This window comes from Glycine soja, chromosome 6 (assembly GCF_004193775.1).
Source record: "Glycine soja cultivar W05 chromosome 6, ASM419377v2, whole genome shotgun sequence".
Classification (NCBI taxonomy): domain Eukaryota; kingdom Viridiplantae; phylum Streptophyta; class Magnoliopsida; order Fabales; family Fabaceae; genus Glycine; species Glycine soja.
Window position 1 is genome coordinate 23,329,725 of NC_041007.1, and position 13,334 is coordinate 23,343,058.

At 40.1% G+C, this 13,334-nt stretch overlaps 1 protein-coding gene across 3 annotated transcripts in view; it reads right to left on the reverse strand.

Annotated features, from left to right (window-relative positions):
* Positions 1-451: 451 nt before the first annotated feature.
* Positions 452-13,334, reverse strand: part of LOC114416719 (nuclear pore complex protein NUP1-like) — a 42,176-nt gene continuing 29,293 nt past the window's right edge. For all 3 annotated transcript variants that reach the window (XM_028381695.1, XM_028381696.1, XM_028381697.1), the window contains 2 exons: positions 1,629-2,303; positions 452-1,161 (listed from right to left, as the gene is read on the reverse strand). In XM_028381695.1, coding sequence (XP_028237496.1) covers positions 715-1,161; positions 1,629-2,303 — 1,122 coding nt within the window. In that variant the 3' untranslated portion in view covers positions 452-714. The remainder of the gene's footprint in view (positions 1,162-1,628; positions 2,304-13,334) is intronic.

Sequence of the window (13,334 nt, forward strand, 5' to 3'; positions counted from 1 at the left end):
ATAACCTGAGAAGTATTGAACGCATCCGAACAATCAACACGTGGTTCATTCGCACCACATGCTTCTTCATTTTCATAATCCATATCCGCTTATTCAAACATTATTTCATACAACCACTCATCTTTGTCCATCTAACCAACCCAAACAAAAAATGGTCATACAAACAAATTAATAATTTTAAAAAAATGAAAACTAAATTCAAAAAACATCAAATTTTAAAAATAGTTACAGATCAAGTTGATCCGTAAGTCACTTACAGATCAACTTGATCCGTAAGTAATCCATACGTTCGCGACACAGTCACCACCTTTTGCGTACCTCATTTGTCGCCACCGACCACCGCAACGCACCTTCACCTTCACCGCACCTAACCGTTCACAACGAACCGGAGACAATGCCGCACGAAAACCACAAAAACACAGAAAAACAGCAAACAAAAATGACAGCTGTGTTAAGCGCAGGAAAAAAAAACTTTTATAATGAAAAAAAAATATCATAAGCATTTTTGCCATTTATAAATTTTGCTGGGTGCACCTAACAGCACTCGCCCATAAACCACACAATTTCCAATTCAACGGCTTCATTTTACCCATCTTCCCATAAAGAACAAAAGAAAAGCAAAAGTATACTACAATCGGAGTTAAAGGCTAAAAATACAATAATCAGAACTAAACAAAGTTGGATAGCGTTTGGAACATTGTTGTCATTTTATTTTTAAGAGCAGACAGCATTTTTTCCAAATGAGAACGATATCCTTGGCTTCTTAGTTGAACCAAAGTTAAACTTTATGTCTCCAACTTCATTCTCAATAGCAGTATTGCTAGTAGAAGGGAAGGAAAAAACTACTGCTGGACTGGACTTTTTCAAACCAAAACTGTATGACAGTTCAGTAGATCCTTCTTTTAATTGGTGCTGATCCCGGGCAGAAAGCAAAGGCGTGATGGATGGAGTTGGTGGCTCAGAGAATACAGAAGTGGATGCTGAAACAGGAAAGGTAAATCCGGAACCAGTGTCAGTTGCTAACGTCCATCTTGATTCAGGCTTCTTGATCGAAATAGGAGGTAAAGCTGGTTTAATGGTAGCAGGGTTAGTGAGAAGCTTCTGTTCTTGATTTACCCCTAAAGGATGACCACCACTTAGGAGAGTTGTCTTCATAGCATCCTGCACAGTTAGCACGTCAGTACACTTGGTTTCTCTTATTAGCATTACAAAATTAATGTATAATAAGTAAATCAAAATTACATAGGTAATATAATCAAAAAATTGGCTACTAGAAATTAGCTTTGCTGCATCGCCTGTGTAATAGGAAATTGTATTATTACCCAAAAAGAAGCAACGAAAAACAGAAAATAATTTATTCCAGCCTGCCCTCACATCACTCCACTAAAAGATCATATACATCATTCTCTCACATTTCGGACCCCACACAACCTCAGCAGTTAGTTACATTCCACTGCCTTAGTTAAGACCTCTACATTGCACTACTGCATATCCTTATCACATACACTTTAGTTATCCTCGAGTTTCTATAATTTTTTAATCAGATTAACAACACAGATTTAAATAGTCAAACAGGAAAAAATTAGAGAACCACCAAAATAATTACGGCCACTAAATAATTAGAGTACCTCTTTAGAAGAATTCATAGAAAAAATGTGAGGACCACCAAAATTTTGCGTAGTGCTTGCATTGTTACCAAGTCTAGGGATGCTGCTATTAGCATTCACATCAGATGCCCGATTTCCTACTTTTCTGACATCGATAGATTTATCAGTACTCTCCTCCTTAGGTTGCATATCAATATGGCACTTCCCCTTACCTTCATTCCATAGAGTAGATTTCTTTCCTTCAAGCCCATCATATTTATGAGGGCTAACATCATTTAATTTAAGCAAGCCATTATCTTCATTTGACCAGATAGTACTGAAATCAATAGAAGATTCAGGGTTCTTCCATTTGGTTGCCAGCTTGAGCTCAGCAGATTTCTCTTTAGGTGTGGGAATGTTTCTATCAATATGGTCTAAAATCTTCATAGCCATCAAACTGCTATGCATGTGTACTGTTGGAACACTCACCTCAAGGCCTAGTGGCTTATGAGTGCAGCTTGTCCCAACAGGTTCCGTTCTCTTTTCAACAGGAGTGAAACCTTCAATAACACCAGAACTTTCTCTCTGTAAAGGGCCATACACAGATGAATAAGCCACTCTTCTTGAAGACAATTGTGCACCAACCTTATGCCTAGTTCGACGAATAGGTCCAACAGATCCATATCCACTTTCTGATGCTCCAGCTTTAGATTTATCCTGTGTTTAAGCAACCAATTACCACAGAAAAATGTTGCGAAGTTAAAAAATAGAAAAACCAAAACCCAGTAAAGCAAAAAAAGGAAGAGACAAAATTCAAATGAAGGAAAATTAACAAATAAAATAAACTAAACCACATTAAAAAATTTAGTGTCAAATAACTTTTTTCGATAAAATGAGTGAGAGAGAGAAATCATAAAAGGATATAACTAATATTATTCAACTGAAAAGTTAATTTGAGTTAGTTACATCTGAGGTATTTAAAGACCTTTGAACTGAGAAACTAACCATAACTAACTTCAAACATAATGTAACTACCTGGGTGTTGTTAGTGAAAAACTAACAGCCCTTACAATTTTTATACTACCGACTAATACTAGATGGGTGCTGTTAGCAAGAGCTAACAACCCTTACAATCATGAAACAAAACTGTTTTCACGGTTATGTATTTACATACTCCAATACCCCCCCTCAAACTCAAGGGGAAGAGTTTTCAGAAGAAACACTCTTCATATTGAGTTTGCCTCGAAGGGCTTCAAATCCTGATGTAGAGAGAGGCTTAGTCAGAACATCAGCCCACTAATCCAGAGCTAGAACATGAACAATAGAGAGCTGCTTGTCCAAAATCTTTTCCCTGTAAAAAATACATCAACTTCCATGTGTTTAGTTCTGCTATGGAAGACTGGATTATGAGCAATGGAGACAGCACTTTGATTATCACAGAAGATAACAGGAGTGGTGAAAGAGACTTGTAACTCTATCAGCAAAGTATGAATCCAGGTCAACTCGGTAGAAGTCTGAGCTATCTTGCGATATTCAGCTTTTGTACTGAACCTGACAATAACTTTCTGTTTGCGAGACCACCAAGATATTAAATTTAGACCAAGAAAAATGGCAGTCCCTGAGGTTAAGCGCCTATCATCCACATCAGACGCCCAATTAGTATCACAGAATGCTCTAATAATCAAGGGCTTTGTAATAGAAGTGGGTTGAAGAAGCAGACCATGAGACAAGGTGCCTTTGAGGTATTTTTAAGATTTTTTTCACCACTATCCAATGAGAATCCAGAGGAGTCGCCATAAATTGGCAAACTTTGTTGACAGTAAAACTAATTTCAGGTCTAGTAAGGGTGGCATATTGCAATGCACCAACCACAAATCTATATAGAGTAGGATCATGAAAAGCATCAGCACCATGTCTGGACAGTTTGCAGTTAGAGACCATTGGAGAGGAAATGGAGTGAGCCTTAGCAATGTTAGTTTTATGGAGTAAATCTCGAATGTATTTGCTGAGTCATCAAGATAGAATTGTTGGACAGATAATTGATTTCTAGGCCCAAGAAATAGTCTAAATGACCAAGTTGCTCAAGGGAAAAGGCAATATTAAGCCTATCTGTAAGCTGCTGAATCAGAGAGGTTGAGCTGCTTGTCAGAATTATATCATCCACATAGACAAACAAATAAACAGTATGTATTTGTTGTCGGTAGATAAACAAGGATGAATCACTCTTCCAACAAAACCAAGCTGTAGTAGAGTGGACTTAAGTCTATCAAACCACTTCCTGGGAGCTTGTTTTAAACCATAGATGACTTTATTGAGTTTGCAAACCAATGACTTGTCTGTAACTTCAAAGCCAGGAGGTTGTTTCGTAAAAACAGTTTCTTCAAGAGTCCCATTTAAAAAGGCATTATTCACATCAAGTTGAAACAATTTTCACCCATAGGATAAAGCAAGAGTAAGAATAATTCGAATTGCGACAAACTTGATTACAGGAGAAAATGTTTCATGAAAATCAAAACCATGAACTTGACGGAACCCCTTGGCTACCAATCTTGCTTTGAATCTATTAACAGAACCATCAACATTTTCCTTTACCCTGTACATACACCCATTTACAGCCAATAGCCTGTCTATTAGAAGGTAATGGTAATAAGTTCCAAGTATTATTCTTCATCAAGGCATCATACTCTTGCTGATTAGCAGAGAGCCAGTCATGACTTGCTAGAGCTTGTTTCACAATCTTAGGCTTAGAATGAGTGAGAAATAGTGAAGAGTGGAGTTTAGGATTGTGAATACCAGATTTAGACCTTGTTTGCATGGGGTGAGTGTTAATTGGGAGAGAGGTGGGTGCAATAACAGCCTCTGAAGTGGATGTAGGAAGGGTAGTGGACTTAGAATTTTGAGGTCCAGCAGAAATGGATGTAGAAGAAGTAGATGGTGGAGGTACAAACACAATGGTGATGGGAGAATGAGCAAAGGTGAAAACCCAGGGGGAATAAGAGGAACAGAACCTGAATTACCAGGTGATGCTTGAGTTACCTAGGGAATAGTTGCAACACAAGGTGGAAAGAGGTTAGGACTGAGACTACAGTAAGAATCCATACTTTTGGTGGAACTAGAGGAAGAGGGGAAAAGATCAGAGTAAGAAAACCTTAACTCATTAAACATATTAGAATAAGTGCACAAAAGTAACTGTTAAGAACAGTTTTGTAAGATCTGTTATAGCTTGGGCTAACAGCACCACTCTCACTAACAGAATTCTGTTACCCTGTTTGTGCTTAGACTCAAGGTCTAGAGGTTTATAGATACCTCTCTTGTAACTAACCGTTAAGAATCAATAATATCAGTTTCTTCTTTTTCTGTTCTCAATGTTTTCTCTCTCTCAGTTCTCTAACTATGATATGGTATCAGAGCTAGTTTCTTTGTAAAAGTTCTTCTCAGATTATTGAGCTTCTTCCTTCACATCCATGGCTTCCGCATCTCAAGGTTTCGGATCACACTTGTTTCCGACGACGATAGCTAAGAAACTTGATGATCTAACTACCTACACTGGCGAAAACATGTCGAACCAGTCATCAAATCGCATAAGCTGCAGAGGTTTGTGGTTAATCCAATTGTTCCGCCTTGATCTCTCACAGAAGATGATCAAATCATGGATCGCATCAATCTTGAGTATGAGACCTGGGAAGTACAGGACCAAACACTCCTTGTTTGGCTTCAATCGACGCTCTCGAAATTTGTTCTCCCACGCGTTTTAGGCTTGAATCACTCCTATCAGGTGTGGGAGAAGATTCACAAGCATTTCAGCCTTCACACTAAGTCCAGAGTTGTGGACCGCAATGCGCGTGGTTTCTCTCGAAGGAAAATCGATGGATGAGTATCTTCACAAGATTAAAGGCTATGTCAACGAGCTTGCTGGTGTCGGAGTTCCGATTTTCCATGAGGAGCATGTCGATGCTATTTTGGAAGGTCTACCTTCAGATTATGCGCTAGTAGTTTCTGTAATCGAAAGCAAGAAACGTACGCCATCCATTGCAGAGATTGAGGCTTTGCTTTATGGTCACGAAACTTGTCTTGTTCAGTACAATAAAGACACTTAAATGCTCACTTCTCCATCTTTGAATTATACTCGAGGTTATTCACATGGAAGTTCATATAAATTTAGTGATTCTGGTGGAACTAGAGGAGGTTATGGTCGAGGTATTGGCGGTCGTAGTACTCCATCTGATCGCAGTGGAGGTCGTGGTGGTCCTGGCAGAGGTCGCAGTGGAGGAAGGTTTGCCAATTTCTAGTGTCAAATCTGCCTCAAGTATGGTCACACTGCCAATGTGTGCCATTTTCGAGCTGACATGAGTTTTCAGCCTCATGAATCACTTACTTTTATTGATCCAACCAATCCCTTGTTCAACTAGTTCAATTAGGTCCTCAAACACTTGGGTTAATCCTAACCCCAAGTCTGTTGCTCAACCAACTAGTCAACCTAGTGGTATGCTGACAAACTCGGCATCACAGAGCAATGGTCAAACTAGCTCAACCTGGATTCCAGATTCTAGAGCTAGCTTTCATGTGACTGGTGGTGAATCATAGCATATCAAACAATTTGCCCATTTTGATGGACTTTGACCAGATTTTTATAGGAAATGGAGAAGGTTAGAGTATTTCTAGTGCTGGTTCCTCATCTTGTGTTTCCTAATGACTTTCATATTACTTTCAAACTTAATAAGTTGTTACATGTTCCTTCAATTTCAAAAAATTTGTTAAGTGTGAGTCAGTTTGCTATAGATAATTCTGTTTTCTTTGAGTTTCATCCTCACTTATGTCTTGTGAAATCACAGGCAACTAATAAAGTGTTTCTTCAAGGTGCAGTAGGTGCTGATGGCCTCTATTCATTTCATAACATCAGATTTCAGAATAACTCTCCTCAGTTTTTTTTTTTTTTTTGCTCAGCCAAAATATAATACAACATTAATGAGTACCAGAGGTACTGAAAAAATACAGGTTTGAGATAATTCACATCTAGATTAGCTAGATGCATAAATATACAAGCTGAAAGATCCCACTGTAATCTAATAGAACAAGGACTGTACTAGTTTCCTATATTCCTGTCCTAATAAAGCCAAATTTGAGATTTGAGGACCACTGATTGAAGTGAAGAGAGAAATTCTTTTCCAAGCATCTTAGCCATGTCCATAGAAGAAACACTGCATCATCCATTAGTTTGTGAGCATTGAAAGTAGCATTTGAGAAAATGATGTTGTTCCTATGTTTCCAAATAGTATAAGTCAGAGCTAGCCACCACCACTGCCATCTGTTTGTCTGCAATCCTTCAAACCCTCCATGAATATGCTGAATAAAGTGCTAACTCGGATGATATGGGAAAACCCCCACCAAATTGACCCAAGACAGCGATTCCCACCATAAAGGGCTAATCTTACTGCAATGAAAGAATAAATGACTTGCACTCTTGTCTACCAATCTGCAAAAAGGATATAAGTACTCTTGGAGCTCAACCCGTTTCTTTTTCAAATTGTCTCTGGTTGGCAATTTGTCTTTGATTAGCCTCCACACGAACATAGCCACTTTCGACGGTACCCTAAGCTTCCACAACTCCTTGAACTGTCCGACTTGTCCATATCCTGAAATGTCTTCTCTAATAACCTTATAAGCACTCTTAGCCGAATAACTACCACATGGCTCTGCCGCTCACTTCCACTGATCATGTTCATCCGGCCTGATTCTGAACCCCTCAACATCTTGAAGGAAAGCGACTGCCATATCTATCTCACTATCAAACAAAGGTCTCCTCCACTGAAAATTCCACTCCCAGCCTCCTTCATTGAAAGCTCCTACTTGCTGAATGAGATGTTGTTGCTGAGCCGAAATGGTGTACAATCTAGGGAATTTCACTGCCAAGTTGTTCTCTCCACCTGTCCACTTATCCTCCCAAAATTTAAACTTGTCCCCACATCCTACCTTCCACAAAATCGATTTATTCAGCTGCTGACCCAAATGAGCGTGATGATATATCGTCTTTAAATCCCTCCACCATAAGGATTCAGAGCTAACCCTCAAAGGTCCATCAAGACTCCTCCAACCTCCATACTTTGCTTCAAGAACTCTTGTCCATGTCTCCCCCTGATTCTGCAACGGATCCCATTTCCACTTCCCTAACAGTGATATATTAAACGATGTGATATCCTTGACTCCCAGTCCTCCTTGCTCCTTTGGCAAACACACCGTTTCCCACCGGATCCATGGAATCTTGATTTGATCCGACGAGCCACCCCATAGAAAGTTTCTCTGTAATCTGACTATCTTCTTGACCACCTGTTTAGGGACCATGAAAAAAGATAAAAAATATATTGGAATGGATGTTAGCACTGAATTTATAAGAGTCACTCTGCCCCCGAAAGACAAATGTCTTTGTTTCCATCTCGCCAATTTTCTCTCGCATTTAGTGATTAAAGGGTCCTAAGTCTGACATCTTCTGGGATTAGCAGCAATAGGGATGCTAAGATATGTGAAAGGAACGGACATCAATCTACAATTGAGATAATTGGATGCATCATAAGTCCACTGATTTGACACACCAAAGGCCCTGCAACTACTTTTAGCAAAACTTATCTTTAGCCCCGATGCAAGCTCGAAAACACGCAGTATTGCCTTGATTGCTCTTACATTCTCCATCGTTGCCTCTCCCAAGAATATCGTATCGTCTGCATACTGGAGCAGACTAACCTCAACCTTATTTGAGCTCACTAAGAATCCCCTGTATAGACCTCTGTTGATAGCCTTTGACATTAGGTCACTCAACCCTTCAGCCACGATATTGAATAGAAGAGGTGATAACGGATCTCCCTGTCCGAGTCCTCTCTGCGGATAGAATTGCTTTGTAGGGCTTCCGTTTACTAACACCGAAATAGAAGCCGATTTTAGACATCCAAGCATCCATTGAGCCCACTTGGGACCAAAGCCCAATCTCCTCATCATATAAATCAAGAATTCCCAAGACACCGAATCATACGCCTTCTCATAGTCCTCAGTTGTTATCAACCACATCTCCTACTATTAATAAAGATTCAGTTGTAGCTTCTAATTCTGTTTCAACTCCTAGCATTGTTAACCTATGGCATGCTAGGTTAGGACATCATAATAGTCATGTACTGAAATTAGTTTTTGATCAGTGTAACATTTCATCATCTAATAAAATGATTTCAGACTTTTGTGCTTCTTGTTGCATGGGAAAATCTCATAGGTTATCATCTCATTCATCTACTTTTTTTTATTCTCCTTTAGAACTTATCTATACAGACTTATGGGGACCATCTCACCTCACCTCCTATTCTGGATTCAAATATTATGTGTCTTTGTTGATGCTTTTTCCAGATACACTTGGATATTTCCTGTTAAAACCAAAGCTGAAATTACATCTATGTTTCAAATTTTCAAGTCCTCAGTTGAACTTCAGCTTAATACCAAAATAAAAAGTGTTCAGTCTAATTGGGGGGTGAGTACAAACCCTTTTCTGCTCTATTAACCTCCTATGGTATTTCACACAGATTAGTTTGCCCACACACCCATCACCAAAATGGTGTAGTTTGAGACGAAACACAGGCACATAGTAGATCTAGGTCTCACCTTGTTACATCATGCAGCTTTACCTCTACATTTTTGGGGCTATGCTTTTACCACTGTTATTTGATTAATAGACTACCTACTGCATCTCTCAATTTTGCTATTCCCTTTGTTACTCTTTTCAACAAGGACCCTGATTTTCACTTTCTTAAAACATTTGGTTGTGCTTGTTTTCCATTTTTGAGACCTTACCATACTCAAACTCAATTTTTGGTCTCAGGAGTGTATATTTTTAGGGTACTCTTCATCACATAAAGGCTATAAATGTCTAGCTTCAACTGGCAGAATTTATATTTCTAAGGATGTTTTGTTTAATGAGTTGAGATTTCCTTATTCAAACCTATTTTCCTCATCCTCTAGTCCAATACAGAATATTACTTCCTATTTCAGTCTTAATCCTGACTTATCTCCTCCATGTATAGCTCCTACATCTTCACTTTCCCAAATGCCTCCCTCTAATTCTCTCTCTGCTCCCTTTACTCCTGGTTTTTCTATTGCCTCAAACCAATCCTCATCTGAATCCACTTCCAATCATTCTCAGCCATCCAATACAGTATCTCACAGTGAGTCTATACCATTTGAATACACTTCCACTCATCCTCAACCATCAAATACAGTGTCTCATAGTGAGTCTATAGCATCAACTTCAATTCCCACTAATACTCATCCTATGCAAACTAGATCCAAAATCTGGAATTCATAATCTTAGGTTGCATCCTTAACTGTTTCTTACTCATTCTGAACCTAAAAGTGTAAAGCAGGCTCTGGAAAGTTCAGAATGGTTTGCAGCTATGCAAGAGGAGTATAATTTTTTTTTTTGATCAGCAAAATAGGGTATGTATATTAAAATAACAGTACCAGGGGTACTATGATTACAAGGGAGATATTGAAGTCATAGTGGATCCACCTAACAATGGTGGGCTCCAACCAAGACTAAAAATACATAAACAAAGCCTCATGGCTTATGAACCCTCCCGAAACACATCCCTACAGCATAACAGACATCCTAATCTACTGAAAAACATATTGGTAGATTGGTAGACCAATAGTTATAGTGAATATTGAAGTCTGTCTCTGATGCTCTAAGCCAAGACCACAGCACAAACAAAGCATCATCCATCAATTTAGAGGCGTTGAATGATTCGTTCGAGAAAAGAATCTTATTTCTGTGCTGCCACATTGACCATGTTAGCGCTACCCACCAACACCGCCACCTATTGTTTCTTTGCCCTCCATTCATCCCGATTTGGTGCTGCAAAAAATGGGACCTGGGGTTAATGGGGAGTGCCCCTACTGACCCAGACCATGCTAAGGATTCCCACCATAAAGCTAGAGATTTGGGACAGTTGAAGAAGAGATGAGCCGCATCCTCCTGCTGAGATCTGCAAAACGGGCATAGGCTGTCATTTATCTCTATATGCCTCCTTGTCAGATTATCTTTAGTCGGTAATCGATCCTTGATAAGTCTCCACGCAAAAATTGCAGCTTTGGATGGAATTTTTAATTTCCAAAGGGTCTGCAGTGCTTCATCCAGCCTTGCATCCATTGAACTTTCTTGTAGCATGTTATATGCACTCCTTGTAGAATAACATCTGTTAGGTTCTGCTTCCCACGACCAGCTATCAGATATGTGTCGCTGTATTGTAATCTGAGAGATATCTTCCAAAAAGCCTGCAGCGGATGCGATTTCACTATCGAACAATGCCCTTCTCCAGGAGAGGTTCCACTCCCATGAGGATTCATTAAAATTTCCCACCTGCTGAATAAGTTTGTGCTGCTGAAGAGATATGCTATACAGCCTTGGGTACTTTGTCTTTAGAGCCTCTCCATTTCCAATCCAAGAGTCCTCCCAGAATTTAATTTTATCCCCACACCCCACCCTCCATGTAGTGCCATCATTGAGGATAGAAGTCAGCTGTTGGTCTTGTATAACCTCCATTAAGTCTTTCCACCAAACTGATTCATTATTCCCTCTACTGCCTTCCACCAAAGATCTCCAACCACCATACTTGGAGTCCAATATCTTGGACCATAGCTTGTTGCTTTGCTGAAATATGTCCCACCTCCATTTGCCAAGAAGAGCCTTGTTGAAAGCCCTTATATCTTTTATACCGAGGCCCCCTCTTTCCTTTGGAAGACAAACTGTTTTCCAGTTCACCCATGGTATCTTTCGCTGCTCCAGGCCACCACCCCATAAGAAATTACGCTGGATTCGGATCAACTTCTCCGCTACTTTCCCCGGCAACCTGAAAAAAGAGAGAAAATAGATAGGGATGGAGGATAGTGTGGAATGAATAAGAGTCACTCTCCCCCCATAGGATAAGTGCCTTTGTCTCCATCTAGCTAACTTGTTCTCACACTTCCTAATAACCGGATCCCACAGCTGACCATGCCTTGGATTGGCTCCGAGGGGAATGCCCAAATATGTGAAAGGGAACGACAAAGTCCTGCAGTTCAAGAATCCAGCAACTTCTCTAACCCACTGGTCAGGTTTGCCCACTGCACCAAAGTGACTTTTTGCGAAATTTATTTTAAGGCCAGAAACTAATTCAAATCCTCTCAAAATTGACTTTATGACCTTGACATTTTGCATGGTGGGTTCCCCAAAAAACACAGTGTCGTCGGCATACTGGAGTATACTTACTGGTATGCTGTCTTTGCCAACCATAAATTCAGAGAAAAGCTTTTCATTTACTGCATTTCTCATAAGGCCAGTTAGACCTTCGGCAACAATGTTGAACAGCAGCGGTGCTAACGGGTCTCCCTGCCTTAGACCTCTGTATGGGGTAAATTCTGGACATCATATAAGTAAGGAAATCCCAGGAAACTGCATCATAAGTCCTCTCAAAATCCACTTTGAACATCAGACAAGGCTTTTGCCCCCTTTTTGCTTCCTCCAACACCTCATTAGCAGCAATAACACTGTGTAACATCTGTCTGCCATCTATGAAGGCAGATTGCCTCTCATCAATAATGGAAGGCAGGATTTTCTTCAGCCTGCTAGATAGGAGCTTGGCCACAATCTTGTATGTGCACCCAATAAGCGAGATAGGTCTGAACTCATTTAGTGTTTGGGGATCAGAAACCTTAGGGATTAAGGTGATGAAGGATGCGTTGCTTCCTTTAGGGAAAATTCCAGTTGCATGGAATTCATGGAGGAAGCGAATGAAGTCAGACTTTAGCAGCGGCCAAAATTGCTTAATAAACTTAAAGTTTAGACCGTCGGGGCCTGGGCTTTTATCACTACCGCAATCCCATACTGCCCTCCTAATTTCCTCTTCACTGAAACTTCCCACCAGTAACTGATTTTCCAGCTCTCCAATGCTGCTGAAGGGTATTCCGTTCAGCTGAGGTCTACACTGCATAGGTTCTGAAAATCTTTGCCTGAAAAACCTGAGCACCTCTTCCTTCACTTTGGAGGGTTCATCAACCCATGATCCATCAATGAGTACTCCATTCACAGCATTATATTTACGGTTGGAATTAATCAGGAGGTGGAAATAACGGGAGTTAGAGTCTCCTTCTTTGATCCACTTGGCCCTTGCTTTTTGCCTCATTAATGATTCGTGAGATTTAGCTGCTTCCCATAACTGTTGCTGGAGGATTTTCCTTTTCAGATTTTCTTGGGTAGATAACACCCTATCAGCTGATTCAGATTGTAGTTTGCACATCTCCTCTTGAATAGTTTGAACCTTCTTAAGAGTATCGCCGAATTGCTCCTTATTCCAGGTCTTCAATTTCTCTTTAAGACGCTTGATCTTCTCTTTTAATACGAAGCCACCCCACCCCCTTACTTGAGTCTGGGACCAGCATTCTTTAACTGTATGGACGAAGGACCTGTCCTTGAGCCAACAGTCAAGGATACGGAATGGTTTGAGCCCCCAATCCACATTTTTGGAGCTGAATAGAACAGGATAGTGGTCGGAAAAGTCCCTATCTAATGTGAATTGAGTGCTGGTTGGCTATTTTGTGAACCATTCAGCAGAAATGAAAGCTCTGTCCAGCTTGCTTTTTGCAGATCCATTTGGCCTGTACCACGAGAATTTTCTTCCTGCACATGGTGGCTCCTCAACTTCCATGTCCCCTAACCAGTCATTGAATTCAGAAATTAGCCTG